The sequence below is a fragment of the Camelus dromedarius genome, chromosome 5, assembly GCF_036321535.1.
Source record: "Camelus dromedarius isolate mCamDro1 chromosome 5, mCamDro1.pat, whole genome shotgun sequence".
In the NCBI taxonomy this organism is placed as follows: Eukaryota; Metazoa; Chordata; class Mammalia; order Artiodactyla; family Camelidae; genus Camelus; species Camelus dromedarius.
Genome location: NC_087440.1, coordinates 72,067,780 through 72,094,901, shown reverse-complemented (window position 1 = coordinate 72,094,901; position 27,122 = coordinate 72,067,780). Strand labels below are relative to the sequence as shown.

The following is a 27,122-nucleotide window of genomic DNA, read 5'->3' as shown; positions in this document are numbered from 1 at the left end:
CACAGTGAATGGGTATATAAGTCTGTGTGAGATAGAATGTATTTGACTGCAAGTAAAAGATAACTTAAATGATGGTTGCTTGAACCATTAGGACATGTTTTTTCCTTTAAAAAGTCTGAAGTCAGGCATACAGGATGTTTTCATTTCAGCTATGACATCAAGGGCCCAGGCTCGCTCTACCTTTTGGCTATGCCATTCAGCATGCTGGCTTTCCATTCTTGTGCTTGTTGTTGCCTCGAGGTCTCAAGCTCCAGACATCATGTTTTCACATCATCGCATCAAGTAAGAAGGAAAAGAGAAGATGGGAAGGGGCTCAATTTTTTTTGTTTGTTTGGGTTTTGTTTTTGTTTTCACATTTTTATTGGGGGCCACAGGGGAGGGGGCCTCTTCCTGTCAGTGGAGGTGCTTACAATTTCTCCAAGCTTGGGCCCTGGGGTGACTGGGCTCACAGGACATGTTCCCATTGTTACTGGAGAGTAGATCATTTTCTCTTGCAGGAAAGAATTCAATAGCAAACCTTAGTAAAGTAAAAGCAAGTTTATTTAAAGAGATATACATTCCATAGACAGAATGAGGTCTCAGAAGGGAGAGCAACTCCAGGGCGCAGGTGTGGTCAGTTTTTAAACAGGCTGAGTGATTTTATATGCTAAGAAGCAGGAGGGTTATTCCAATTATTTTGGGGAAGGGGCGGGGATTTCCAGGAATTGGGCCCTGCCCAGTTTTTGGCCTTTTATGGTCACCCTGGGAACTGACATGACGCTGGTAGGTGTGTCATTTAGCATGTTAACATATTACAATAAGCCTATAATGAGGCTCAATGTCTACTGGAAGTCGAATCTTCCACCACCTTGAACCTAGTTGGGTCTGACCAGTTTACATCATATCCTCAACAGCTACATCATTCTTTTAATGGTTGTGCTTTGTCCCTTTCCCTCCTGTCTCACCATCATCTCAGAAGGGCACGGGGTAGTTGTAGGGTGTGGCCTGGATGATCATGATGGCATAGCAGGTGTAGGGGCTGAGTGTGGGCAGACTTATTGGGAGACCTTGATGGTGAAAGATGCCACCAGCACCGACTCCTTGGCCCAAGCATTCTGGAGGAAGGTGGTGAATCTTGCAGCCATCTTGGTCTTGGCAGCAGCTCAATTTTTGTTAATAAAGAAAAGTACCTGTTTCTCAAAAGCTCTCCATAAGACTTCCTCTATATTAAATTGGCTAGAACTGGTTGAATAGTTACTCTACCTGCAAGGGAGGCTGGAAAAGTGAGTGCCTGGCAAAGATGAATTAGATTTCCATGATTAGCTTAGACCAATTATAACTCATGTGGTTGGCAGGACATTTGCTTCTCTGAAATCAAGGGATCTCCTCCCTGTACCTGAACAAAATCAGCAAAGAAAAAGGGAGGAGGGAAGGGAGTTAGTGTTACATATAAAACAAACAGTGCCACACCTTTCTCAAAATTCCTGTTCCATTTAAACAAGTTTAACTGTATCTGTTACTTATAACCAAAAGAATCTTGACTAAGACTCCTGTTAAAAAGAGAGTGCCTCTTTCCACATTTCTCTGGTTTACCTCCTGCTGCGTTCCTCATTCCTCCCTAGGGAGGTGGCTATTATGAATGATGCTGCCATGAAGATTGCCACGTTCTTCATTCCTCCCCAGGGAGGTAGCTATTGTGAATGATGCTGCTATGAAGATTTGTATACAAGTTTTTGTGTTGACATATGTTTCATTTCTCCTGGGTGGGTATCTAGGAATGAAATTGCAGGGTCATATGCTAAACCTTATGTTCAACATTTTTAGGACCTGCCAAACTGTTTTCTAAAGCTGCTGCACCATTTTACAAGCCTACCAGCAATGTTTGAGGGTCCATTTCCTCCACATCCTCACTAACATTTGATATTGTCTGGCTTTTAGTTCTGGCCAACCTAGTGATTAGGAAGTTGTATCTCATTGTGATTTTGATTTACATTTCCCAAATAACTAATGATGTTGAGCATGTTTCCATTTGGTTATTAGGCATTTGCATTTCCTTCTATTCAAATCCTTTGCCCATTTTAAAATCAGGTTATTTGTCTTTTTATTATTAAATTATCAGAGCTCTTTTCATACTCTAGATATGTCTCTGATCAGATATATGATTTGCAAACATTCTCTCCCATTCTGTAGGTTGTCTTTTCACTTTCTTAATGGTGTCCTTTGAAGACTAAAAGTTCTTCATTTTGATGAAATTCAATCTATTTTTTCTTTGGTTGCTTGTACTTTTGGTGTCATATCTAAAACCATCGCCTAATTTATGGTCATGAAGATTTATACCATTCCTTTTTCTAATGATTTTATAGTGTTTAGCTCTACATTTAGGTCTTTGATTCATTTGGGCTTAATTTTTGTAGATAGTGTGAGATAAGAGTCCAGCTTCACTCATCTACATGTGGATATCTAGTTGTGCCAGCACCATTTGTTGAAAAGACCATTCTTTCCCCCTTTGTATGGTCTGGGAACTCTTGTTGAAAATCAATTGATCATGAATAGTAGGGTTTCTTTCTGTATTCTAAATTCTGTTCCATTGATCCATATGTCTATCATTGTCTAGCACAATGTCTTGATTACTGCAATTGTACAGTAAGTTTTGAAATCAGGAATTGTGAGGTCCTCTTATTTTGTTCTTCTTTATCAAGTTTGTTTAAAAAAAAAAAAAGATTGTTTTGAGTATTCTGGGTCCTTTGTACTTCCAAATGACTTTTAAGATCAGCTTGTCAATGTCTCCAAAAAAAAAGGCAACTGGGATTTGGATAAAGGTTGCATTGAATCTGTAGATCCATTTGGGAAGCACTACCATATTGACAATTCTTTTGTGCACAATGAGGTGGCCAGTCAGTGACATGGTGACGTGTGGGTTGATAAAAGAATTTACCAGATGAAATGTGAGAATAGAAAAGTTGTTTATTAGGGGTATGCTGCCATAGACAGCAGTGGGCCACATAGACAAGAGATGCATGTGTGAGCACTGCAAGCCAGTTGTTGGGGTGTGTTAGAAGATAGGGTCTCAAGGTGCCTGATCAGCTTGTGCAAAAGTCTCTGATTGGTTGTAGGTGAAGTAAGAGGTTTAGGGTCCATGAAGAGCCATGGGGTTTGACTCTGATAAGGTGGGCTGAAACAAGCCAGCCTGAGCATTACCTAGGGCTATTAGTTTGTTAGGTGAAACATGCCCAATAAAGAATGTATTTTATCTGTTGAGGGATCTCAGGCAGACATCTGGAATCACCTCCTCTGAACGCCTGCCCTCCTAATACCATCACCTTGGGGATTAGGACTTTAACATATGAATTTGGGGGGGACACCAATATTTAATGTATGGCACTCTATTCTTCCATTTATATAAAATTCTAGACAATGCAAACTAGTCTATTGATAGAAAGTCTGGGGATGCGGGAGATTGGCGAAGGAGGGAGGGATTCCAAAAGGGCACTGGGAATCTTTGAAGCTGATGAATGTGTTCATTATTTTGATTTGGGAGATGACTTCATAGGTGTTTATATTGTCAAAACCCATCAAATCTTATACTCAAATATATGCAGTTTACTTGATGTCAATTATACCTCAATAATGTTGTGAAAGAAGATTCTGCTGAAAGATTGTGATAGTTAGGGTGCTTTAAGTTCCAATTTAAAAAATTTCAATAGGCATGAACAATTAAAGAGAATTTCTTGACTCAATATAGTTGAAAAGTCTAGAGATAGGCTTCAGGCATGGTTTGATCAAAGCACTGCCTCCATATGTCCATGAACCTCTCTGCTCACTTCCTGATGCTGGTGTCATCCTTACTTGGGTTTTCCTCGTGGTAGCCAAACGGCTGCAGTAGCTGTAGGCTTCATATTCATACTGCGCATCTTCCATAAGAACAGATAGATTTCCTTCCCCCAACCATGGAACCAAAATCTCCCGTCTTACCACAGTTGAATCAACTAAGCTCCTGTGTCTGTCCCCGAATCAATCACTGGGGCAAGACCCTGGGCAACAGTTAACCCAACTCTAACTATGTGACTGCTAACCAGTGAAGGAAGAGTAGGATGGATGATGGAAAAGCAACCAGTTCAAATGCAGGATTCAGACTGGCAGATAAGTATGGGATGGCAGCATGGGGAAAGGCAGGCTTGGATTGAAATAGAAGGTGACTCTAAAGTTGTCTTATGTTTTAAAAGGTGTTATTGATAGAAAACAGAAGTGTACTATTTTTGAAATGTTAAGAGTGTCAGGGTCTCAAAGTAGGTACAAGAAAATTCCTTTTCCCTGTCAACCACTTGGGCACCTCTGTTGTATCCCCACTGCTTGTTCTAACTCTGGTGCTTTTCAGGACATTTATTGAGAGAACTTGTGTGGCTTTGGAGATACCCTGAGGGCATAAACAACAGAATGGCACTCTTCTAGATACAGGTTAAAATGGCTCCCACAGACGTGAGGTATCAGAATTGATTTGGGGGATGATACGAGACAGGGAAAAATGTGAGAAAAAGTTAGGAAATATTGAGGATGGAGGAAGAAGAGCCCCAAAAGTTCATTTTAAAGGAAGTTATTTTGTGCAAGAATATGCAGCATTGTCAAGTACATATATAGAGAGTGACAGGGAAGACAGCAAAATTTTTGAAGAGTTCAATAATGAAGTGGAAAAGAAATAGCTGCCTCACCTTAAACCAATTCTGTTTAAATATGCAAACTTCATTTCTCCATAGAATGCACATGCCACATTGCCTAGGGACCAATGAATCTTCTTATTTATGTCATTTTTCTTTCTTTTTTTAATGGAGGTATTGGGGATTGAACCCAGGACCTCATGCATGCTAAGCATGTACTCTGCCACTAAGTTATTACCTCCCCCCCCATCATTTTTCCTTTAATTATTTAAAGGAATTGTACTATATAAAGTACAATATAGTATATAGTATATAGTACAATTCAATTTATGTCATTTAAAATTGACAATACATAACATATTCAGAGCTGGTATAGTTGTCTCTGAGTTCTTTGTCATGATTAATGTAGTCTTAAAGAGTAAATTCTGAGTAAACAGAGATGATATTTTTATTTTTCTTACATAGCTACGTACACAGAGGATATTAATTAATTGCTTTGAGATGATGATATGTTGAAGATGATAAAGTATTAATCACTATAATCAGTTTAAGTTAACATAAATTTGGGGTAAATTTTGGAGTTTAGGTTTGGGAAAGAGGGAGCACCTAAAACCTATATTTCTTATAACATCTTCTAAAAGTGTTGAGACTCTCCTTGACATTCCTACCTCCTGCTTCTTACCATCATATTCAACATAAGCAGTATAATGGACATCTGTTGTTTATGCCTGTCCAGCACCCCTTTTTCTGGTAACAGCACACTCATCTCTCCTATTTGGGAAACCAGTCTCCCGTTCTCAGGGCCTGTAGCTCAGCATTGGAGGAGTGGGTGGGCACAAGATTCAGGCCTGGCCAATCAATCCAACATCCATTTGAGACATGTGACCCGAGCTGGGCCAATGGGAGCTTACCTAGGACTCTCACCAGGACTCCAGAAAAAAGGCATTCTCTCTCAACTGAGATTTTAAAGCTTGTCCATGGCAAACTTGCCAACCCTGAACCATCTTTACCATCACATGGTGAACCCCTACCTGGGAATGAAGCCAACTCAGAGGGATGCTGAACCAAGGATGGAGACAGATTCCTGATCACCTGGATCCAGTCAGATCTACCCTTAGTCTTTTTGGTTATGTGAGCCAAACCTCCTCTATTCTTGATCTAATTTGAATTTAGTTTCAAAACTCGAAGTGCAAAGAGTCTTAACTGATACTACCACCATTACCATAATCGTTATCTGTAGCACCACCTATTCCCCTCCTTCCTGGAGCCATCAACAAAAGTCCACTTCCTGAAGTAGAGCCTCAGATGATCACAACAATCAGCCTGGCGAGTGCCCACAGGAAGTCCAGGGTGGCAGTGTGGGGTGTAGTGGTTAAGTAGGGCAGAGGAAACATCAGGCAAAGAGGTGCTTCTAGGGCAGAGAAAACACAAGGCAGAGAGAGCTACCATTGACGGACAGGCTCTAACTGCCTATTCCTGGAGTGCTCATTTGTTTCATCTCTGAGCTCTGACAGCAAATGACACAGATTAAAATCCCTCTACTGGATGTTTAGCAGGCACCCTGAACCAATCAGGAACCATCATTCTTAAAGCTGCATTTTAGCTGTCATTCCATTAAACAGCTCAGGCCTCACAATAATGCAATTCTAAATTCTTGTCCCAGGGTCCACCCAGTTTTGTGAATGCAAACATTGTTACTGAAAATGGTCCAAAAATGTTATTCAAGATTTTCCAGCAAAAATAGGGCCAGGGACTCCCTGAGAGAAGAAGTAACTCCTAAATTCATTGTATTAGATTAGGAGTAATAAAAAGGGAAGTAGGAGACCCATTTCTTGTAAATTGAGACTGCAATTTCCACAAGAGCAGAGACCATTTTTCTGTCTGTTTATCATTGTATTTGTAGTACGTAACATGATGCCCAGAAAAAAATATTTGTTGAATGATTGACCAAAGAGATCAATGATTGAATGAAGCATGAAAAGTTTGGACAGGGAAGACCAGGTGATGCTTTTAGAGTCAGGATCAGATATTAGCTTTCAGTTGTCCAGCCCTGGGTTTTGTACCAAAGCAGATTGCCTCTGGAGGGCTCTTTCTAGGTTATAATTGTTCTGCCTTCTTAACTACTATTGTGGACATCCATCATTTTTACCTGAAAGGTGTTTGTTCCCTTTTTTTAATGAGGTCCCTAATTTCTTTCTGGGGAAATCCTCTCCTCATTTTCTGTCCTCTTTTTTGGGAAAGTGAATCCTGGTAAGCACCTTCTACCATGAAAGGTGAAGGCACGACATCCTTCTTTTGTTTGCCACCTGCTTCTATGGACCAATGTGACCTAAATTCAGCCAATCAGATAGATACTCTCTCCCAGGACTGACTTTTGGGCCAGTGACTCAAGGATGGAAGGGCTGGTTAGAGCTCATTTATTTTGGTGGTGATGCACTCACCAGACAGTTTCTGCTGCAGTCGCCTGTTGAGGTCCTTGCTGCCTAGTCATCTGGAGCTCCCTTGGCTCCTGACTTTTTCTAAGCCTGGTCCTCCAGCCTTCAGCCAGGTCTCTGAGCTGCTAATAACCTCTCAGTGAATTCCCTTCTGTGCAAGTCAGCGAGCCTTAACTTGGGAGGCCTGCAACCAAGACCCCTATTTGATGGCGCAGGCCAGTTGCTCCTACAACTATATAGCCTAGTTTCTTTCACTTAATTTTTCTTCCCAGGCTGCAGTTCTGCATGGCCCTTTTTAAAATGCTGTATCAGAAGCTTCCTCTTTTCACACTCATTCCAAGCTATTGTTATTTGTCCTTTTCATTCCCATTTCTTGTAGTGGACAATGATAGGGTTGTTCCTTCTTTCTCTGCAGTGAATCCTCCTTCTTTGTAACTGATTCCTCACCTTCAGCAGCTAGTCCTTGGGCTTTGGCCACCACTGCTTGGCCAAGCATTAGATATCTCACCTTAAGCTGGGCCAATCAGACTTCCCTTTCCTAGGAGTTTATAAGTTTGACCTATAGAATGTAAAAGTTGTAGATTGCTGAGAGCTAAGCCTCAAAAGTAGGTTGGTGCTGGGGGAAGGTCTATAATTTTCTGTTGCTGAGATTTGAGATCTGTTCCTGAGTCCCAACACTTCCTATCTTGAGAAGAGTTTCAGTAAATATACCTTCCTTTTAAGTTTCTAATATTGGCTTCTCTGTAGTCAAAAGACCCTTAATTCATGGTCTCTATGTGATAGAAGGCTTCTTGGAGGCAGAGCCAGATTTCCATTCATTCATCCATCAAACATTTATTGGGCACTGACAATGTGCCAGGGACTGTGGTAGGTGCTGAGAACCTAAAGATGAATTTGACAATCCCTTGAATTCAAGGAGATTGCTCTCTGTCTAGTTCAATCAGTTATTCATGCATTTAAAAAAATAGTTCACATATTCAACTAATAATCACCAGCACTTATTGAATATTATGTGACAGGCCATGGTACTAAATGCTTTTCTTATTTAATTCTCACAACAGTTCTATGAGAGATGTCCCAATTTACAGATGAAGGAACTGAGTCACAGAGAGCTTAGGCAGTTTTGCCAAAGTCACAAGGCTTCTAAGTGCTGGAGATGAGTCTCCAATCCTGTCTGACTACAGAGTTCCTGCTTCTAATCACTGTGTAATCTCCCTCTCAAAACAAAGAATCCCAAAGCAATGTGACATATACTTACATAGGTGTGTATAAAGTTCACTGAGAAGAAAGTGAGTAATTTTGTTGGGGAGGTTGGAGTTCAAGAAAGGTTTCCCAGCTGAAGAGGTTTGAGAAATCTTGAAGGAAGAGAAGAGTTGTAACCCTGGTGCCTAGCACAGAACTTTGCATATGAATTCAGTAAAATGATGATAAGGCAGCTTATGCCTCTTGAAGGAGTTTTTTTTTCCTGTTTACATGAAACCTGGGGTGATTCCTACTGGCTTCTGAGGCATCCTTTTTGTGATTTAGCAATGTTATGCAAGATCATCAGATTATCTGTATATTATATCACTGATGCTCACAAAATCCTTGTGAGGTAAGTAGTTCAGGTATTAACTTGTAAGATGGGTGAGGAAACCAAGGCTGATGTTGAATGACTTGCACAAGACCACACATGGTGAGTAAGTGGCAAAACAAGACAAGGACCTGGTGTCCTGAAGGGAGGGATTGGCTAATAGGACTCCTGAATCTAGCCAGGCTCCTTAACTTTTAGTCTCCAGTTCAAGGCTTTGCTCTTTTCAGCCTTTATACCTGAGCTTCTGAAGGTTTCCTCTCCAAGGTATACCTGCCCCTTCCTTCTCATGTCCAGCTCTCCAAATCCTACTCAGCTTTCAAGATCAAGCTCATTGCACATCTTCCTCCCGAGCCTTCTTCAAGTTCATTCAGCCCACTATCTAAGCTCCAACTGAAAACCTTACCCCTGCTTCCAACCAGATTCCTGCCCTGAAAACATCCTACATACAAAGTCTAGATTTGTCTCTGCTACCTAGGCTTCCTCATCAGAACTACTGTTGAATAATGATGCCAGCCTTTGGTAAGCTTTTTTTGTTGTTTACTTTATACGTGTACATCTTTTCTCTTGCAGACTGTGAGAGGCAAACTTCACATTCAAATGCATAAAAAGAAATGCTTCATTTTTAGTGTCATACATTTGCCCCCAAATTGCATTTTTTCGGAGCATGGTGTTTGTTGACTCCAAGAGAATATCTGCTCTGCCTGCCTGACGTTAGATGGTTCAGCTCTGAAATCTTGAAAAAACTGATACCTTATCAACCCCTTTTCTAGAGCTCCTAGGGGTGGAGGAAGAATGCAGGGGCTCTCATGGGCACATTCAGCGATTAATAATAACCAACACTTAGTAATGTTTACTAATTGTCAGATCCTGTACAAAATACACTACATGTATTAACTTAGTAAATCCTCAGGACAATTATTATTATCCTCACTGAACAGATGTAGACATATAGAGGTCACTAAGCCATTTGCACAGCCAGAGGTCAAACCCAGACTGACTCCAGAGTCCATACTCTTAAACATAACACTAAATTCTTTATGGGCAACCAAAAGTTTCTTGTTAACTTCATGTAGATCCATTTCCTTTCTTTCTAATAACTATGGGACTATAGAACTGAAGGGGTGAAAAATAATGTATATATTATGCTTCTAGTATGGGCCAGGTTTTGGGATAGGTGCGCAATGGTTTTATTAATGCAGTTCTTGAAATGAACCTAACAAGTTGGAAGTATTAACTCCATTGTAAAGAATCTGGCTCCCAAAGTGGTTAAATACTCAAGGTTTAGCTTCTGGTTACTGGCAGAGTTGGAACGAGATCAGGTTTCTTGACTTTCAAGGAAGTGCTCTTAAAAAAGGAATTGTATGGAAAACCCTGATATGAACAGATGTGAAGGGCAAAGAGACATCCGAATTATTACTTAAGAAATCTATTAATGTACGGGGCACACTGAAGAATGATGAGCGAATGTCAAAAAGGCTATTCTATAAAAAGCCACAGAAAAATCAGCTAATTAAATAAAGGAGCCCTGACTCAGGCTCGGATTCAAACCCGAGAACTTCCCCAGAAGCAAGGGCAGAGAGGGCGCCACCAGTTCCGAACAGGGAACGCGCTCTACAGACCTGGGTTCTGCCCGGGGGCCGGGTCCTCAGGTCCCTCCAGAAAACCCCCTCGACAACCGCGAGGCGCTTTATTCTCGCCCGTGATTGGCCAGGCAGGAGCCTGGGGCCCGCCTCCTCCTCCTCCAGATTGGCCAGCGGTCCTCAGGCTCACGACCCCGCTGCGCGCCGCCGTCCGGTCTCCCCCTCCCCTGCCCCGCCTTGGGCGAACCGCGGCCTCGGCGGGAGTGGGCCCCGCCCCCACGTGACGGCCCGTCAGGGAATTGGCGGCGGCGCGCAGCGATTTCCGGTTTCGGGAAGGTGGGAGGGGTGCGGAGCGGGACTTGGAGCCGCCGCCGCCTCGGCCGCCGCATATAGACCCTGCCTTGCGCCTGGTGCTGCCGGGGCGATGCGGCCAGGTCCCGGAGGCTGCTGCTGCCGTCGCCCAGTGCGGGCGAACGGCTGCGTGGTGAATGGGGAAGTGCGGAACGGGTACGTGAGGAGCAGCGCCGCTGCCGCCGCAGCTGCCGCCGGCCAGGTACGGTGGGATCAGGCGGCCGGGCTGGGCCGGGGGCGGTGGGCCGGGACCCGGCACCGGTGCGGAGGGGCGTCCTCGCCGGGCGAGGTCGCGGTGACGGTCTGCGGAGGCGGGCGCGGCTCAGGTGTGCTGGCGGCGGTGTCCTGGCGCTGACCGGGCCTGTCGGAGCCGGAGGACTCAAGGGCGGCGCAGAGCCTCCCCTGTCTTTTCGCGCCTGAGGTCTTCCTACCCTAGCTCGGAGATTTGGGCTCTGCCTCCTCTACCCGATCCCGCCAGCAGTGGGGGCTGCCCCCCAGGAGAACTAGGGTGTGCCCCCTTGGACCGCCGGAGGATCCACCCAGGGACTTCTGTTTTTTTTCTCCCGAGGATCTCTCCTATGCACCCCAGGTAGTGCTTCTTCCTAGAACCCTGAAGCCCTCCAGGGAAAACCACTCCAATGGTCCTCAGGGGGCAAAGAAAGTTAGGAGGTGGTCCCAGGCGGAAACACACCCAGTCTCTTCCTACCACGTACCTTCCCCTTCTACAAGCAGGACATTAGACCACAAATCTGGCGGGGAACCTGGTTCAGTGCCTCAAAAGCGTTATGGTCTTACTCAGCTCGAGGTGAGACCCCCCTTCCCGGGATCCTTGTTGAGTTAGGTGGTCCTTTTGATCCTTTGAGCAAGAGTGCTATCACACAAGGGGATCATTTAACCTGATGGTGACTTGTGATGAGTCTGTCTACTAATTAACCAAGGATGAATCAGCCAAGTCCAGGTAGTTCTGAAATATTTTGAAAAGTTTTGAATTCAAAGCAATAATTGTTATCAATCTTCCAGTTCTTTGGACTGACAGGTATTCTGCTGATACCTGTTTTTAAAGACAAGCGGTATAGAAGATCGATGTTGGTGGAAGAGAGGGTTGTGATATTTGCAGTTGACTTTAATACTTTGTCGTTCAGAAATTAAGGAAATTGTTTTCCCCGAAAGTATTCAGTTCCCTGGAGCAGGAAGTATGACTGTTGTGATTTAGTTTGGCTCTACCATAAATATCTGACAGCCTTCTCCCCTACTCAGTAATATGATAGATAGGCCTGTTACTGTTTGGTGTGAGACAGAAATAAAGCATTTCTCCAGGTCATGTTGAGATATGAAGACCATAAGAGCTTGGGGGAAATACGTAAAAGAGATTGGACCTCCCCTGAAGTTTCAGGGCAACGTAATACCCAGATTCAAAAAAATTGTTTTCATTTTTAAAGATCTAACTGTAAGAGACAGGAAGTGATAAGAATCAGCTCATTATAAGTGGTAGAAGAAGTTGTTTTCCTAGCCATGTAAATGTTAATAAGCATTTCCTAGCAGTGCAAGGCTAATAAGACAAAATTGTGGTATGGAATATAACAGGGAAACCTAACGGTGGGAGTCAGGAAATACACTGCAGGCTGATGAGTGGGTTATGATTTTTAAGAGGGAGAAGGAAATGAAGAGAAAGGTGTTCACACTTTAGAAGTGCTTTGTGTTTAAGTGTTCTTTTCACTTGACACACTTACGTTCTGAAGTGTGTTAGAAACTTTTTTTTATTTAAACTTTTTTTATTAATTTATAATCATCTTATAATGTTGTGTCAAATTCCAGTGTTCAGCACAATTTTTCAGTTATACATGAGAAGTTAGAAACTTCTGAGATCCCTGTACACTCTCAGGAGTTTCCATGTTTGAAGGGATGAATGTATATGCCTGCCCTTTGTTGGATTTGAGTTTAGAGTTTGAGTAAACAGATCCTGTGGTAGAAAGGGCATTATAAAACAATCAGACATACAGTTTGCTTTTGTTTTCTGGGTTTCTTCCCCCAATTTTTTTTTATTGTGATAAAATACACATGAAAAATTTACCATCTTAACCATTTTTAAGTGTACAATTCAGTGGAATTAAATACATTCATAATGTTGTGCAACCATCAACACCATCCATCTCTATAACTCTTTTCATCTTGTAAAACTGAAACTTTATACCCATTAAACATTATCTCCCCAGTCTCCCCTCCTCCCAGTCCTTGGCAACCACCATTCTATTTTCTGTCTCTATTCATTTGATTACTGTAAGTACCTCATATAAATGGAATTATGTAGTATTTGTCTTTTTGTGACTGGCTTATTTCATTTAGCATAATATCCTTTTGATTCATGCATGTTGTAGCATCTATCAGAATTTCCTTTTAAGGCTGAATACTATTCCATTGTGTACACACACACAACACATTTTCTTTAGCCATTCATCTGTCAAAGGACACTCAGGTTGCTTCCATGTTTCAGCTGTTGTGAATAATGCCTCTATGAACGTGGGTGTACAAATATCTCTTAGACCCTGCTTTCAGTTCTTTTGGGTATATACCTAGAAGTGGAATTGCTGGATCATATGGTAATTCTATTTTTAATTTTTTGAGGAGCTGCCAAACTGTTTTCCACAGTGGCTGTACCATTTCACATTTCCATCAATAGTGCATAAGGGTTCCAGTTTCTCCACATCTTCACCAAAGCTGGTTATTTTCTGTTTTTTATTCATTTACTTATTTATTTTAATAATAGCTATGAGATTATAGAGGGGGGAAAAATATATGTATATATGTATCTGCTCTTGTTCCTGGCACAGAACTCCTAAAACCTGTGTAATTTCCTAACTGATAAGAGCACTAGGATCATCTTTTATTCTAATATTTGGTCTTTGATTCCCCAGTTTCTGGCACAGAGCTCCTAAATCCCTTGAAATTTCCTAGATAGTAGAAACATCTTTTGTTCTAATGAGCTGACTCTTGGTGGGCTTCTGGATGGGGGCCCACTGTGTCACCAGAAAGACCAAGCCACGATTAGAAGCTTGGCATTTTCAGCCCCACCCCTCTACCCCCCATTCTCCAGAGAGGGAAGAGAGGCTGGAAGTGGAGTTAATGATTGATCATGCCTACGTGATGAAGCCTCCATAAAAACCCCAAAGTACTGGATTCAGAGAGTGAGTTGCTAACCACGTGGAGGTGCTGGGAGAGTGGCACACCCAGAAGCTCCGTGCCTCTTCCCACATTCCTTGCCCTACACATTTATTCCATCTGGTTGTTCATCTGTATCCATTATATCCTTTTATAATAAACTGGTAAACAGTAAGTAAACAATTTTCCTGAGTTCTTTGAGCTGCTCTAGCAAATTAATCAAATCCGAGGAGGGGGTCGCAGGAAACTGATTGATCAGAAGCACAGGTGACCACCTGGATTTGAGATTGGCTTCTGAAGTTGGGGTGAGGGCAGCCTTGTGGGACCGAGCCCTGAACCTGTGGGATCTGGCACTGTCTCCAGCTATATAGTGAGAGAAGTGAGTTAAATTGGAGGACACGCAGCTGATGTTGCAGTATTGCTTGGTGTGTAACCCACCCTCCCCAATGTCTGGTGTCAGAAGTATTAGTGGTGTGGTGGTGTGAGAGTAAAGGAGAGACATCACAGAAGCATTGGGTTTTTCTTCTTTTCGGTAGCCATCCTTACGGATGTAGGTAGACATTTACTGTTTTTTAATGATGGTAGTAGGTAGACTTTTCACAAGGAAGAAAAGCAGTAATTTTTTTCTCTCTGCCACTCAGGAGTGAGAGAAGAGGGTCAGCCTTCTTTGAGGTAAAGGGTGACAATTAACATTAGGGAAACTTTGAGTTAGAATTGGAAGCTTTGACAGAATGAGGGCTGGAAGGAACCTTTAGGTTCCTTTAGGGGTTTATGTAATTCAGTCTCTTTATCTCTTTGTAGGACTTTATTAAAACTAATCTTGATAGATGGTACTATCCTATTTTTAAAGACCTCTAGAGACTTTGTGGGAAATTTTCTCAGCAGTGTTGGAATATTCAATGATCTTAATTACTAAGAGTTTCTTACTGTGGATTTGACATTTGATTTAAAAAATGCTGTATTTTGTTTGCACCTGAAATATAATGCTGTTGGTTTCTACTTTTAAAGCCCCTTGTTAACAACACTTTTTTTTTAGGTCTTTCGTTTCTTTATAGTACTTTCCAGATTTGTTCACATATTTTACCTTCCTTAATTAGTTAACACATATGGAAGAAAAAAGTTATCTGCCTTTGAGACAGTTTGAACCTAAGTTTCTTTCCTTTAGGAGTAGTTTTAAGGAGATGTTAGAAGGATGACAGCCTTCTAGCTGCCAGAATAAATATGATTCTATCTTAAGGAGGAATTGGGGCACAAATTTTGATCTTATTTAAATAATAAGACAAGCAAAATAGAAAGCACGAAGTGTTGGTCCTGCTACTTATACTTAGAAGAAGACAAATGAATAACTAATGAAAGGTGGTTTACTGAGTAGCTACTAGTTTTTGTTTCCACTGAGAGGAAACAGTACCTGGGAAAAGGAGAAGTTAGTTCTGACACAGGAACAGGAGGAGTAGCTAGAATGGCCAGTATACCTGTTCAGGTTTCGCAGGACTTGAGAAGACATCAGAAGACCTCAAAGCTTTGCAAAAGTAATGTTGTGACTATTTACCACTTGTGCGACTAGATTTTTGTTTCAAATGCTTTTTGTTCTAAGGGGAAGAAATTTCAAGTCTTACTAGCTGTATCTGAAAGATTCTAGGGTCATTTGAGGTATTCAAGAATCCTCTTTAATAAAAATTCTTGGGAAACGAGACCAGTATTCACTATTAAACCACTGTCTTCTTAAGACAGTATTTTAGAACCTGGATATTCAGGGAACGCAGACTTGCTTACTTTTTAAGGTTGGCCTAGGTGCCCTAGAAACCTCGTGGTGTTCTGAGCAAGTAGTTAATTGGTTGAGATTCAATTAGATTCCATTTTTGAAAGAAAGAAGCAGTGTTTATTGGCAGAATAGGCAATTGAGAGGGATGGGTAGAGCCTGTGTTTGCATTCTGAATGGGTGTGCCTTACTTGACTAAATACATGGTTTGTAGCCTCAAAAGTCGGTTGCTTTCTGAATAGCTTCTAAGAAGGGTTCTGTAATGTAATTTATAATTTGTGACCAATCAGATAAGCCTTTTGCTTCTGACCAATTAAAACTCAGAAAATTTATCTGAATGTTTGTTGTCTTTAAGACTACCTTCAAGACCCATTATGAAGGTTAAGGTGGCTATTTCTCCTTTTGTTTTAAAATAATTTTTGCTTCTGATTTTACAGATAATACATGTGCACTGTAAGACCCTAAAGGATTAGGATGACTCCTGTGATAGGGGTTCATTTCTTAACATGATCTATTGTAAGTCAGTCTACTGCTTTCTGATAATGTCTAAATGTAGTGCAATATGCAGTTATGCTGAGACTATGGGTATGATCCAGCGTTACTCCAAATGGTACATATTGAGGTTTGGGAAAATAGTCAACAATTCTTGTAATCTGGAAAGATGTAGAAACTATTGTACAGATAAAGTACTGACCTGTAAAATGTGATGGTTTTGAATTATTCTGAATAAGCCTCTTGCTGCCTAATAAGTAAGCTCCTTCAGCAAGTGTCTGAGATTTTGCTATTTGCATTGTGCCTGGCATGTAATAGGAACTCAGGAAATCTTGGTTGAAGGAATGAATGGGTAGTAGTTGAAGCCATGGGAGTTGGTAGATAGAAGAGGGCATTAAATAAGAAGGGGAAGCACCAACGATGTAATATTGGGGAATCATAATATTCCTGGGAGAAGACACACAAACACACCCGCACTACTGAAGAAGATTGATTCGGAAAGAACAGAAGCATTAGGAAGTGGTGTGGGAAAGCCCAAGATTTTGAGGGGTGTTTCATTAAGGAGGGGTAAGCAACATCTTGGTGGCGAGAAGCCAAGGCTAATAATAGTATTAGGTACCGTTTACAGTGGCCAGGACCTCTCCCAGCTTCTTTACCAGAAAAAAATATTTGAAAATCATATAGCAGATAAAGAACTTGTTATCTAGAATGTATAAAGTTCTCTTATAACTCAACAATAAAAAGACAACCCAGTGTTAAAATGGGGAAAATATTTTAATAGATATTTATCCAGAGAAGATGCAAATGGTGACTAAGCTCATGAATCATTTGGGAAATGTAAATCAGAACACAATGAGATACTACTTCACATCCACTAGGATAGGTAAAATAAAAAGTGTTGGTGAGGAAATGGAGAAATTGGAACCCTTGTACATTGCTAGTGGGATCATGAAATGGTACAACCACTTTGGAAAACAGTTCCTAAAATGTTAAACAGAGTTATCATATGACCCAACAATTCTGCTTTCTAGAGAAATGAAACATGTAGACACAAAAACTTGTACATCAGTGTTCATAGCTGCATTATTCATAATAGCCAAAATGGAAACAATCCATACGTCTGCCATCTGATGAATGGATAAACAAAATACATTGTATCCATAGAGTGGAATATTATTCAGCAATAAGAAGAAATGAATACTGATAACATGCTACAACGTAAATGATAGAAACATTATGCTTAGTGTAAAAAGCCAGACATAAAAGGCCCCATACTGTATGATTCCATTTATATGAAATGTCCAGGAGAGGTAAATTCATAGAGACAGAAAGTAGACTAGGAGTTTGCCAGGGGCTGGGGGAAGAGGGCAATAGGGAGTGTCTTCTAATTAGAGTTTCTTTTTGGGCTGATGAAAATGTTCTAAAATTAAGTTATGGTGGTGCTTGCATTGCTCTATGAATATAATAAAAACCACTGAATTGTACACTTGAAAAGGATGAGTTTAATGGTAAGTTGTTAATTATATCTCAAAAAGCTGTTATTTAAAAAACAGAAGGCCTCTGCAGAGTATGATACTACAAACAAAGCGACACCAAAAGTGAAAAAGCAAGCCAGGGACTGAGGAGATATTTGTCACATGTCACCAGTAAAGGATTACTAGCCAGACTGTAAAGCCCTGCAAATTAATGAGAAACAAGCATGCAGTTCAGTAGAAAAATGGGCTAGAGATAGGAACTGGCAATTCATAGATAAAGAAACTTGACTGGAAAATAAAGATAGGAATGTGCTCATTCTCACTAGTCCTTAAATTATTGCACATTAAAACAGACACTTTTTCATCTTTACCATGTTGAAAGCTTTTAAAATACGACAATATTAAGTGTTGACAATGTTATGTAGTAGTGTGAACTTGTATACAGATGCTCTTTGTATAAATTGATACAATTGTGGTGATTTCTAGAAAGTTGAAATAAACATGCTTATAATGATTGCCCTAAGTCTGTATTTAGGTCTATACCATAGCAGAGGTTTTCAAACCTTTTTGTTCCAGCCTACACTAAGAAATAACATTTTTATATCAACCCAATGCATACATAATGTTTTATGCACTTTATGTATTTTATATGTACAGACATGTGTAACTGAAACAAAAGTTTAATAAATTAGTATTTATCCTTGAAACACACAACACAGTCTCATAGTCTTTATTACTACTCAATGAGGTTTAAGGTGTGAGACACTTGCTGGTACGTCAAGGGAAGGGAAACCTGTCAGCATTGACTTCCAGCCATGCCTCCCTTTCTTGTCTTGATTTGAAATGCCCTTCTTGATTTGAAATGCCCGGAAGATGACTGAGAGCCCTGGTCTGTGGTCACTGATTAAACTGTAATAGAACTACCTGTTGAAGACCTCTGCTGTACATACTGAAGGGTAATATCTTTATCACTTCCTGTACAAACTTGGCTTGTGTGTAGACAAAGGAAGCCAGTTATTTCCAGTACAGCTGTTTAGTTCTGGTTTCCTTAAAACAGACATTTTCCTAGAAGGGAAAATGAAACTCAGAACAATTTATCTCAACCCGTGTATGGCTGATAATATGAATAGCAAAAATAACTAATTATGTGAACAGCAAAAATGAGCACTAAGGTTGAGTTGAAAGTGAAATTCTACTTTTAAGCCACTGATAATTTTAAAACAATCCGATTAAGTTGTAGTATCTGAAATAATTAAAGGAAAATTTGATTCATAGAAAATCTCAGGAAGATGACTAAGAAATGGCAATAAATGGAAAATGTAGAGACTTGGATTCTAGTCCCAACTTTGAATTTAATTTTCTTGTAACTGGACTGATTGCTTACTTTCCTTTCCTTAGTTTTGTCACTAGTCATGTGAAGAAGAAAAGTGAGACAACTTGAGAATCACTTGTAACAGAAGTGCATCTCTGTGTACAGTTTTCATCCTGCATGTTTATGGATAAGTCCCTTTACACAGTATCCTTTAAAATAGTTTCCTTGTTCTCTTTTATTGCAAAACTCATGTTGATCTTTGCATCCTTTTTCTCTAAAAAAAAAAATAATAATAATAACCTTGCAGAATTCTTGAAGATTTGAAGGAATATCTCTTATCTGTATTACCAAATACAATGTACACTTTTTGACATATAGATAGAAATGAAACATTTGTTGAATTAGTGAAAAGGATGAGATGATTATGATGATTTTGAGCTCCTTGGTAGAAAGGGGGTTCTGGGTTCTCAGGAGAATCTTTGATGTCTGAAAAAATATTTTTGCGGTTTTTAGAAATGTTAAAAAAAAAACTACACAGGAGGAATCCATTTCTGGGGACATGAAATTAAAGAGAGGTATCAAGGTGTGAGAGATTTCCCAAGGCTGGAAGTACTGAAATACAAGGCAACAATGTAGACTACTTACTGTGTGCTGTGCCTTCTCTCTTTCAGTCATGCTCATACCCTCTGCCAGCCTCCTGGGAAAGCAGAAGTTTTTGATTGATTGATGGATGTTATGTAAGAAGGACCTGCAGAGACTAAAGTCAGTGTTGTTTTTGCCTTTTGCTCTCTCAGGATATGGAGAGGGCCCGAGCACCTCCATCCAACCAGGGATTGAGCTGGGTGGGGCTTCGCGGAGGTTTTAGATATACTCAGTCCACTCTAGTGAGTACACTGTCTCAAGGCTGGGATCCACTGTGTGTTTGTTGCAGGCCCCTCCCTCTAATATGACTTTACCTCTAAGCATTGTAAGATTGTAGTTGATTTGAAGTCACCATTTTAGTCCATCTCCCCCGTTTCTCCAGCACTTGGTCCTTTGCAGAAAACTGGCCACGTATCTGGACCTCTTCACACCAACATATACAGCTGTTATAAACTCTGCTGTTTTTTTCTTTCTTTTGTAAAGTTCTTCTGCCTGTGGCAAGTCCAGTTATGCTCAAACTGCAATAGTATGAGGAGAGAAAATGACAAGCAATTTCATCTCACTAAGGAAAGGTTCTTCCTTCTCTGGAATTTTAGTTCGTCTTGTCCTCTTTGCACAGAAGACAATTTTCCAATGTCTTTAAAACTATTTCTTGTTTTGAGTAATCTATATAGTTTTATCTAGTTTTTCTGGGAAAATGATGGCTTGCCTCTACCTTTTAACTCCAGCTTGGAAGCAGAAGTCTCAATTTTTTTTTTAATTGAAGTATTAATGGTTACAATGTGTCAATTTCTAGCATACAGCATAATGTCCCAGTCATGCATATATATTCATACTTATTTTCATATAGTTTTTCATTAACGTTTATTACAAGATATTGAATATAGTTCCCTGTGCTATACAGAAGAAGTTTTTTTAATCCATTTTTATATATAGTGGTTAACATTTACAAATCTCAAACTCCCAAATTTATCCCTTCCCACTCTCTTTCCCCTGGTAACCATACAGTTGTTTATTGTGTCTGCAAGTCTGTTTCTGTTTTGTAGATGAGTTCATAAGCGTCCTCTTTTTTCTTCCTTTTTTTTTTTTTAATGATTCCACACATGAGTGATATCATATGGTACTTTTTTTTTTTTCTCTTTCTTGCTTGCTTCACTTAGAATGATGATCTGCAGGTCCATCCATGTTGCTGCAAATGGCATTATTTTATTCTTTTTTATGGCCGAGTAGTATTCCACTGTATAAATATACCACAGCTTCTTTATTTAGTCATCTGTCGATGGATGTTTAGGTTGCTTCCATGTCTTGGCTATTGTATATAGTGTTGCTGTGAACATTGGGGTGCATGAATCATTTCAAATTAGAGTTCCTCCCAGATGTATGCCCAGGAGTGGGATTGCTGGATCATTTTTAGTTTTTTGAGGAATCTCCATACTGTTTTTCATAATGGCTGCACAAACTACATTCCTACCAGCAGTGTAGAAGGGTTCCCTTTTCTCCACACCTTCTCCAGCATTTATCTGAATATTGTTTTTTAATTTTTTGGTTTTGTTGTTACAAATATGACATTTACATAAGGTAGTTCAAACAAAATAGAAATGATTTTTCTTTGTGAAGTCTGGACATGGACAGGTGGTCCTGGGTAGGAAGGTTACAAGGCATCTTCTTCGCTGTCCTGCAGTCTTTGAGGATGTTGTCTTTAGTTGGCATCTTCCACCACATCTACATTCTAGGCCACAGGCTGAGGGAAAGAGAAGTGAAGGGAAAGCAGTCACTGTTTTAAAGGATGTAATCCAGCCGTGGTACCCATCATTTCTGTTCACTTCCTTTGGCCAGAATTTCCTCATGTGGCTACCTCTAGCTGCAAGAGAGATTGGGAAATGTGGACTCTAGCTGGGTAGCCATGAACCTGGCTAAAACTGAGAGTCTGTTACTATAGGGACATAAAAGAGAATGTTTACAGGGAACCAGTTAGCTGTCTCTTCAGTATGGTATGAGGAAAAGCTCCAACTAGAGTTTTTTTTTTTTCTTTTAAACAATTAATTTTCTTCAAATCTTGTATTAAATAATCTGTTACTTCCCTTTTGGTTTGTGATTTTTCTACATGAAAGCATGAAGGAGTCTTGTTTAATGATGATGAGCATGTTCTCTAGTTAGACGAACTTATTAGCAGACAAATACTGTCTGAATTTTTATTTGTGGTCTTCTGTTGCCCTTTTTTAAGGGCAACAGAATACTAGTCCTGGCTTTTTTTTTTTTTTTTTTTTTTGTCTACCTAGATATTAATGAGAACCTGGGAAGAGGTTAGTTATAGTAGGCAGTTAGAATCTGATGTCTCTTAATATACAGAAGTACCTACTTATAATTTTGAACAAGATACCCCTTATCTGAAGTAAGATAGTAAATAATATTCCAAATGCACAAAATTGACAAAGTTGGGAGTCATTTTTGAAAATCTGCTAAAGCCCTAAATGTTTGCAGGCCATGCCAACATGTGAATTCAGTAAGTACAGAAAAGAAGTTCTAAGAGACTTTAACATAGAATCTGTATCTGTTCAGTTTCTTTCAGTTTTAGCAACTGACTCTAGCTAAACCAAAATGTGACTTATTGCCAAGAAAAGAGTGGGAAGAAATTGATGAACAACTTAGAAAAGACAAAAAGGACAGGAAACAGCGCAGCACTTGAGACCTCAGTAACAGGAGTTTATGGACCTTTTCTGTGGGACGCTGGGGTCCAGTGACCTACGGACTCCTCCCCACTGAAATTTTAAATTCTCATGAGAAAGGGTTGTTGGGTTCATTTTGGCACAGGTGCCTACCTGTGATCCAGGAAATCGGTCATTTTGCACAGAAATGATTACCAGGGGTCCACCCGTATGTATCAGGGAGTACTCCCAGAGAAGGAAAATTAACACGAACCAAGTTGCACTACAAACCCAGAGTGGAGGGCATGGTGTTACAGGCCCAGACCATGTTAGAGGTGGAAGAGGGCTCAGATGAAGATGTGGAATTTGTGGCAGAGCTGCACTTGTACTCAGATCTCCTGACTTACATCCGTCTGTCATACCCTGATGCTTATCAAGAGACAGGAAAGTGCTCCAGATGTGTGGTGGCAAGTGAGAACAGTAACTCCTGTGCAGAACATCACTGCCCAGAGTGCACAGGGTGCCACTGACTGAAGTCTTCCAGTGCATGTATACTTGGAGGTCTGCATTTTTGAGTTTTCAATAGGGATATAGTAACATCAAAATATAGGTCTGTTTTACAGCTAGCTTTGGAAGCACTTTTCAGTCCATTCCTATGAGATACTTGTCGACAAAAATTAGGGAATTTATCCTGATTGCAAGAAAAAAAATGTGGACTCCCTACTTTTCAAAATTTGCCTGCCAACAAAAGAGGACACTTCTGGAAATATGTTCAGAGTGTGACATAGCTTGTGTTATGGGCATAAAGCTGCAAACTGTTTTCTCTAGTATGTGTGGTATGCAGGAGGGAGAAGCTAGTACATTTCAGTAACATTCCAAGAAAAGACCATTTCAGCAGAACCGATTTTAAGGAACAGCACAGCATAAGGCTGGAAATGAATAGGGTTCATTTAAAGGAAAAGGCATAACAATCCTTTGATTGCTGAAGCATAATGGGTGGTTCATATTGGACATTAATTTTTTAATGATGTCCCCAGCTGTCTACCAGGTGGGGAGGTTCTGTGGTGATAAGGCAGGTTCAGTCATCCTACTGTCATGTTCAACAAAACCAAAAAATGTGTTTATTTGCTTTAAAAAACTCATGCTTATGTGATTTTGAATTCATATCAGAACTGTAAGCCTCTTTTTTCCAACAAATGCTTCCCCATTTTTGCATCATTACATAGTTGCTTAGTGTCCTTTCATGGGATTCCTGAAACCTCTGCTCAGATCATTCTTCTAAGTCATTTTACAGTGTAATGAAAACTTACTTTTCTGAAACTAAAGAGACAGAATGCAACGCATGATCCAGGACTTTCTTTTGCTATAAAGGGCAATGTTAAGACAGTTAGTGAAATCTAAATAAAGTCTATAGACTAGATACTAGTATGCTAGCAATATCCTGATTTTGATAATTGTTCTGTAGTTAAGAGAATGTCTTTGTTTTTAGAAATACACACTGAAGTATTAAAAGATAAAGGTACTTTATAACTGCAACTGACTCACAAATGGTTCATGAAGAAAATTCCCCATTATTCTCTGTCTACACACACACACACTCACACTTAGTTTTCCTGAAACAGTTGAAAGTAGGTTGTATGCATTATGTCCCTTTACCTCTGTCTTAGTGCAGGCTGTTGTAACAAAGTGCCATAGATAGGGTGGCTTAAACAGCAGGCATTTATTTCTCACTCTTATGGAGGCTGGGAAGTCCAAGATCAAGGTGCTGACAGGTTCAGTTCTTGGTGAGGACCCTCTTCCTGGCTTGTAGACGGCCGCTTTCTCTAGCGTGCTCACATGGCCTTTCCTCAGTGGAGATCTCTGCCTTCTCTTCTTATAAGGGCATTGATCACATTAAGAGGGTTCCACCCTCATGACCTAAACCTAATTACCTCCCAAAGCCCAACCTCCAGATACCCTCACAGTGGGGGTTTGGAGCTTCAGCATATGAGTCGGGGCAGAGACACACACAGTCTATAATATTGTGCCTGTGGCCCTCCCCCAAATCATGTCCTTGCATGCAAACTATGTTCATTTCACCCAACAGCCCCCAAAGTCTTAGCTCATTTCAGTATCAACTCTCAAGTCTAAAGTTCAAAATCTTATCTAAATATCTTCTAAATCTGATATGAGTGAAACTCGCTGAGACAGAATTCCTCTCCAGCTGTGAACCTGTGAAACCATATAAGTTATGTGCTTTTAAAATATAATGGTGGAACAGGCCGAGGAAAGACATTTCCATTCCTAAAGGGAGAAATCAGAAGGAAAAGGGGGTGATGAGTCCCAACCAAGTCCAAAATTTGGCAAGGCAGATTCCATGGGAACTTTAAGCATCAAGAATAATCTTCTTTGGTTTGATGTTCTGCTCTCTGGACCCATTGGGGCGGGAGTTGCTTCTTCCCACCTCTTATGCTTCAGGCTGCTGCCCTGAGGCTCCTCTTTCCTGTTGAATCTGAGGTAATGGTTCCCCCTTCCCCCACGCCATTTGAAACTGAAGTGGGAACCCTCATGAACTCTGAATCACCTTTGGAGTTAGTCTTTCCTTGTCTTGAAGATAGCTCATGTTCCTAGCCAAATAGGTCTGTGGTCCAGTCCTGTAGGATCTAAGAATTTCCAACACCCTCTTACCTGTAGCTTGTGGCTTTCATCAGATATTCCACCAGGCTTGTTATGAAATACACATCAATCTCCTGCTCTCTTCTATCCCTTTTCTCTGTCTTCAGAAGCACTACTTTCTATTTTAGCAGATTCTTTTGGTGTTTACTTCCATACATCTCACTAACATGCTTATACTACTGCTTCTTGACTTTTCTGTACTGGACATTATTTACTGACTTATCACCATTAGAAGACTTTTCACTCCTAGAGGAGGATAAATGTTGGAAAGTTTATAGCAAGAAGTTTGATGTGACTGGAAGAATAATTGGAGTGTGGGGAGGGTCTTCGTATGAGGGAGACCAGATGGGGTGGAGGATGTTGCAGTGGGTCCATGAAGGCATTGAGGTGTTTTTTTGTTGTTGTTTTTGTTTGTTTGTTTCTAATTGAGTAACATACATTCAGTTAAGTACATAAAATGTGCTGAGTGTATAGCTCCATGCTTTTTCACCTGTGTGTTTGCTGTGTGTACCTAATACTTCTCTCCAAGTATAGAACATTTCTAGCCTCCTTAAAATTCCCTGGTGCCCCGCAAGACGGTTTTGAACTAAGGCATAGAAATTCATTACTCGTTCTAGAATGAAGCCAGAAAATAAGATGGGGCTCAAGATGACTCCCAGCTTGGGAGACTGGTTAGACTGGGTGGTGATGATGTTACCCAGGTAGTTAATACAGGAGGAAGATAAGGTTTATTGAGGGAGGAGTAAGGATGGTGAGACAAATTCAGCTTTAGACTAACTGAGTTTGGGATGTCTAAGTGGAAGTATATAAAAGGTAGAAATGAAAATACAGAGTTCTGGGGTAAAATTGAAATGTAGATTTGTACTCATCAGCATGTATCATCTATTTGAGAACTAAAAGTAGATGAGAACCCTTTAGAGAGAGTGTAGATACTGTGAGATGACCTGAGGTTTGGAGGAGAGGCATATGTTGCTTTTATTAACTATTTTAGTCCAAACAGTGAGTAAAATCAGTGAGCAAATTCAGTTTAAACATTAAAAAAAAAGGAATTTCAGTAATATATATTCTTTGTTAAAGATAAAAAATCAAATTGGTTCAGAGGGGTTTAAGTAGGAGGTGTGCTTCTTTCCCCCACCCTACTTGCCACTCCAGTTTTTTTTGTGTCTCCTTCCAGATGATTTTATTGCATGTATATTATATTTATAGTTTATCTTTAAAATCTTTTGTCTTTTTTTTGCAGGGGAGTGGTAGTTAGGTTTATTTTTTTGGTTTTCAGTGGAGGTAGTGGGGATTGAACCCAGGACCTCGTGCATGCTAAGCATGCACTCTACCACTTGAGCTGTACCCTCCCCCCTGGTTTACCTTTTGATTATACTTTCCCATCTTGCTTTGGCTAAGAGTGCCTTTTCAGCTACTTAATAAATATGGTTGACAGCCTATAAGGTGTCTAAACAAAATGTCTTATTAGTTTGCCCTCCCCTTGTCCTGTAATGTGTTTTATGGTGTGTGCTTATAGTCTTGACTCAAAATTTTTTCTTCCTTTGAACTTTTTTTTCTTTTTCATTTTCTGGAAAAAATATTACTGTTCAATCTTGGTCTTTGGAGTTCTTAAATTTCCCTTGATTAATAATACTGGCATAGTGTCACACTCTTGTCTGCTTAATGTGAACAGACTGATACCTGTTTTTTTTAACCTGGAGGGAGTGATTGCTAATATTTTTCTTGATTGCCTTGCTGACAAATTCTCCAATTAGAATGACTCAAAGGCCTCTTAAGAGCCCTCTTGCACGGTGAATCCAGAATATGAAATATGCTGTAAGGGTTTGTAGCCCATGTTTTGTTTAGAGTGAATTTGATCTCCAATCCAGTTGAAACTAGAAGATGTCAGATCTGGGTTCTAGAATGTCCTAATATTAATTGTGTAATTACTGTAACTTAATCTCTTCTATGACAGCAAAGCGCATAGTGTGCATTTTCATCCATTCAACAAGTATTTATTGAGTTCCTATAAGGTGTCACTTTCTGTAATCCTAATTGTAATAAAAGGGCACTGTTGAGTACTTCCTATTTGTTAGCACTTAATAAATACTATCCTGAGTGCTAGATGTGCAGTGAGTGAAATAAGCATGGTGCTTTCCCTCATGAACTATTATACATATATTGGATGGTAATACCATTATTTTTATTTGAATCATGTTCCAGATTAAATTAGCATCTGTACTTGAAGATCCAGTAATTTTCTTTTCTCTGAGTCCTAAGGCTTTTTCACCTGTCAGAAGTTTGCATATCAGTTGACCTGTCCATTCTGACCTGCGAATGATCAGTGAGATCTGCTTTGACTGAAGCCACATTATAAAAGCTACTTCATAGTTGCATCTCAGTTCCTTAAAATGTATTTAATTGAATTGAATGAGGC

General features: G+C 40.2%; 1 protein-coding gene across 2 annotated transcripts in view; it reads left to right on the top strand.

Annotated features, from left to right (window-relative positions):
• Positions 1–10,537: 10,537 nt before the first annotated feature.
• The window catches only part of SPTLC2 (serine palmitoyltransferase long chain base subunit 2), an 85,085-nt gene continuing 68,500 nt past the window's right edge, over positions 10,538–27,122 (top strand). For both annotated transcript variants that reach the window (XM_064486154.1, XM_031454127.2), the window contains exon 1: positions 10,538–10,772. In XM_064486154.1, the coding sequence (XP_064342224.1) occupies positions 10,644–10,772 (129 nt within the window). In that variant the 5' untranslated portion in view covers positions 10,538–10,643. The remainder of the gene's footprint in view (positions 10,773–27,122) is intronic.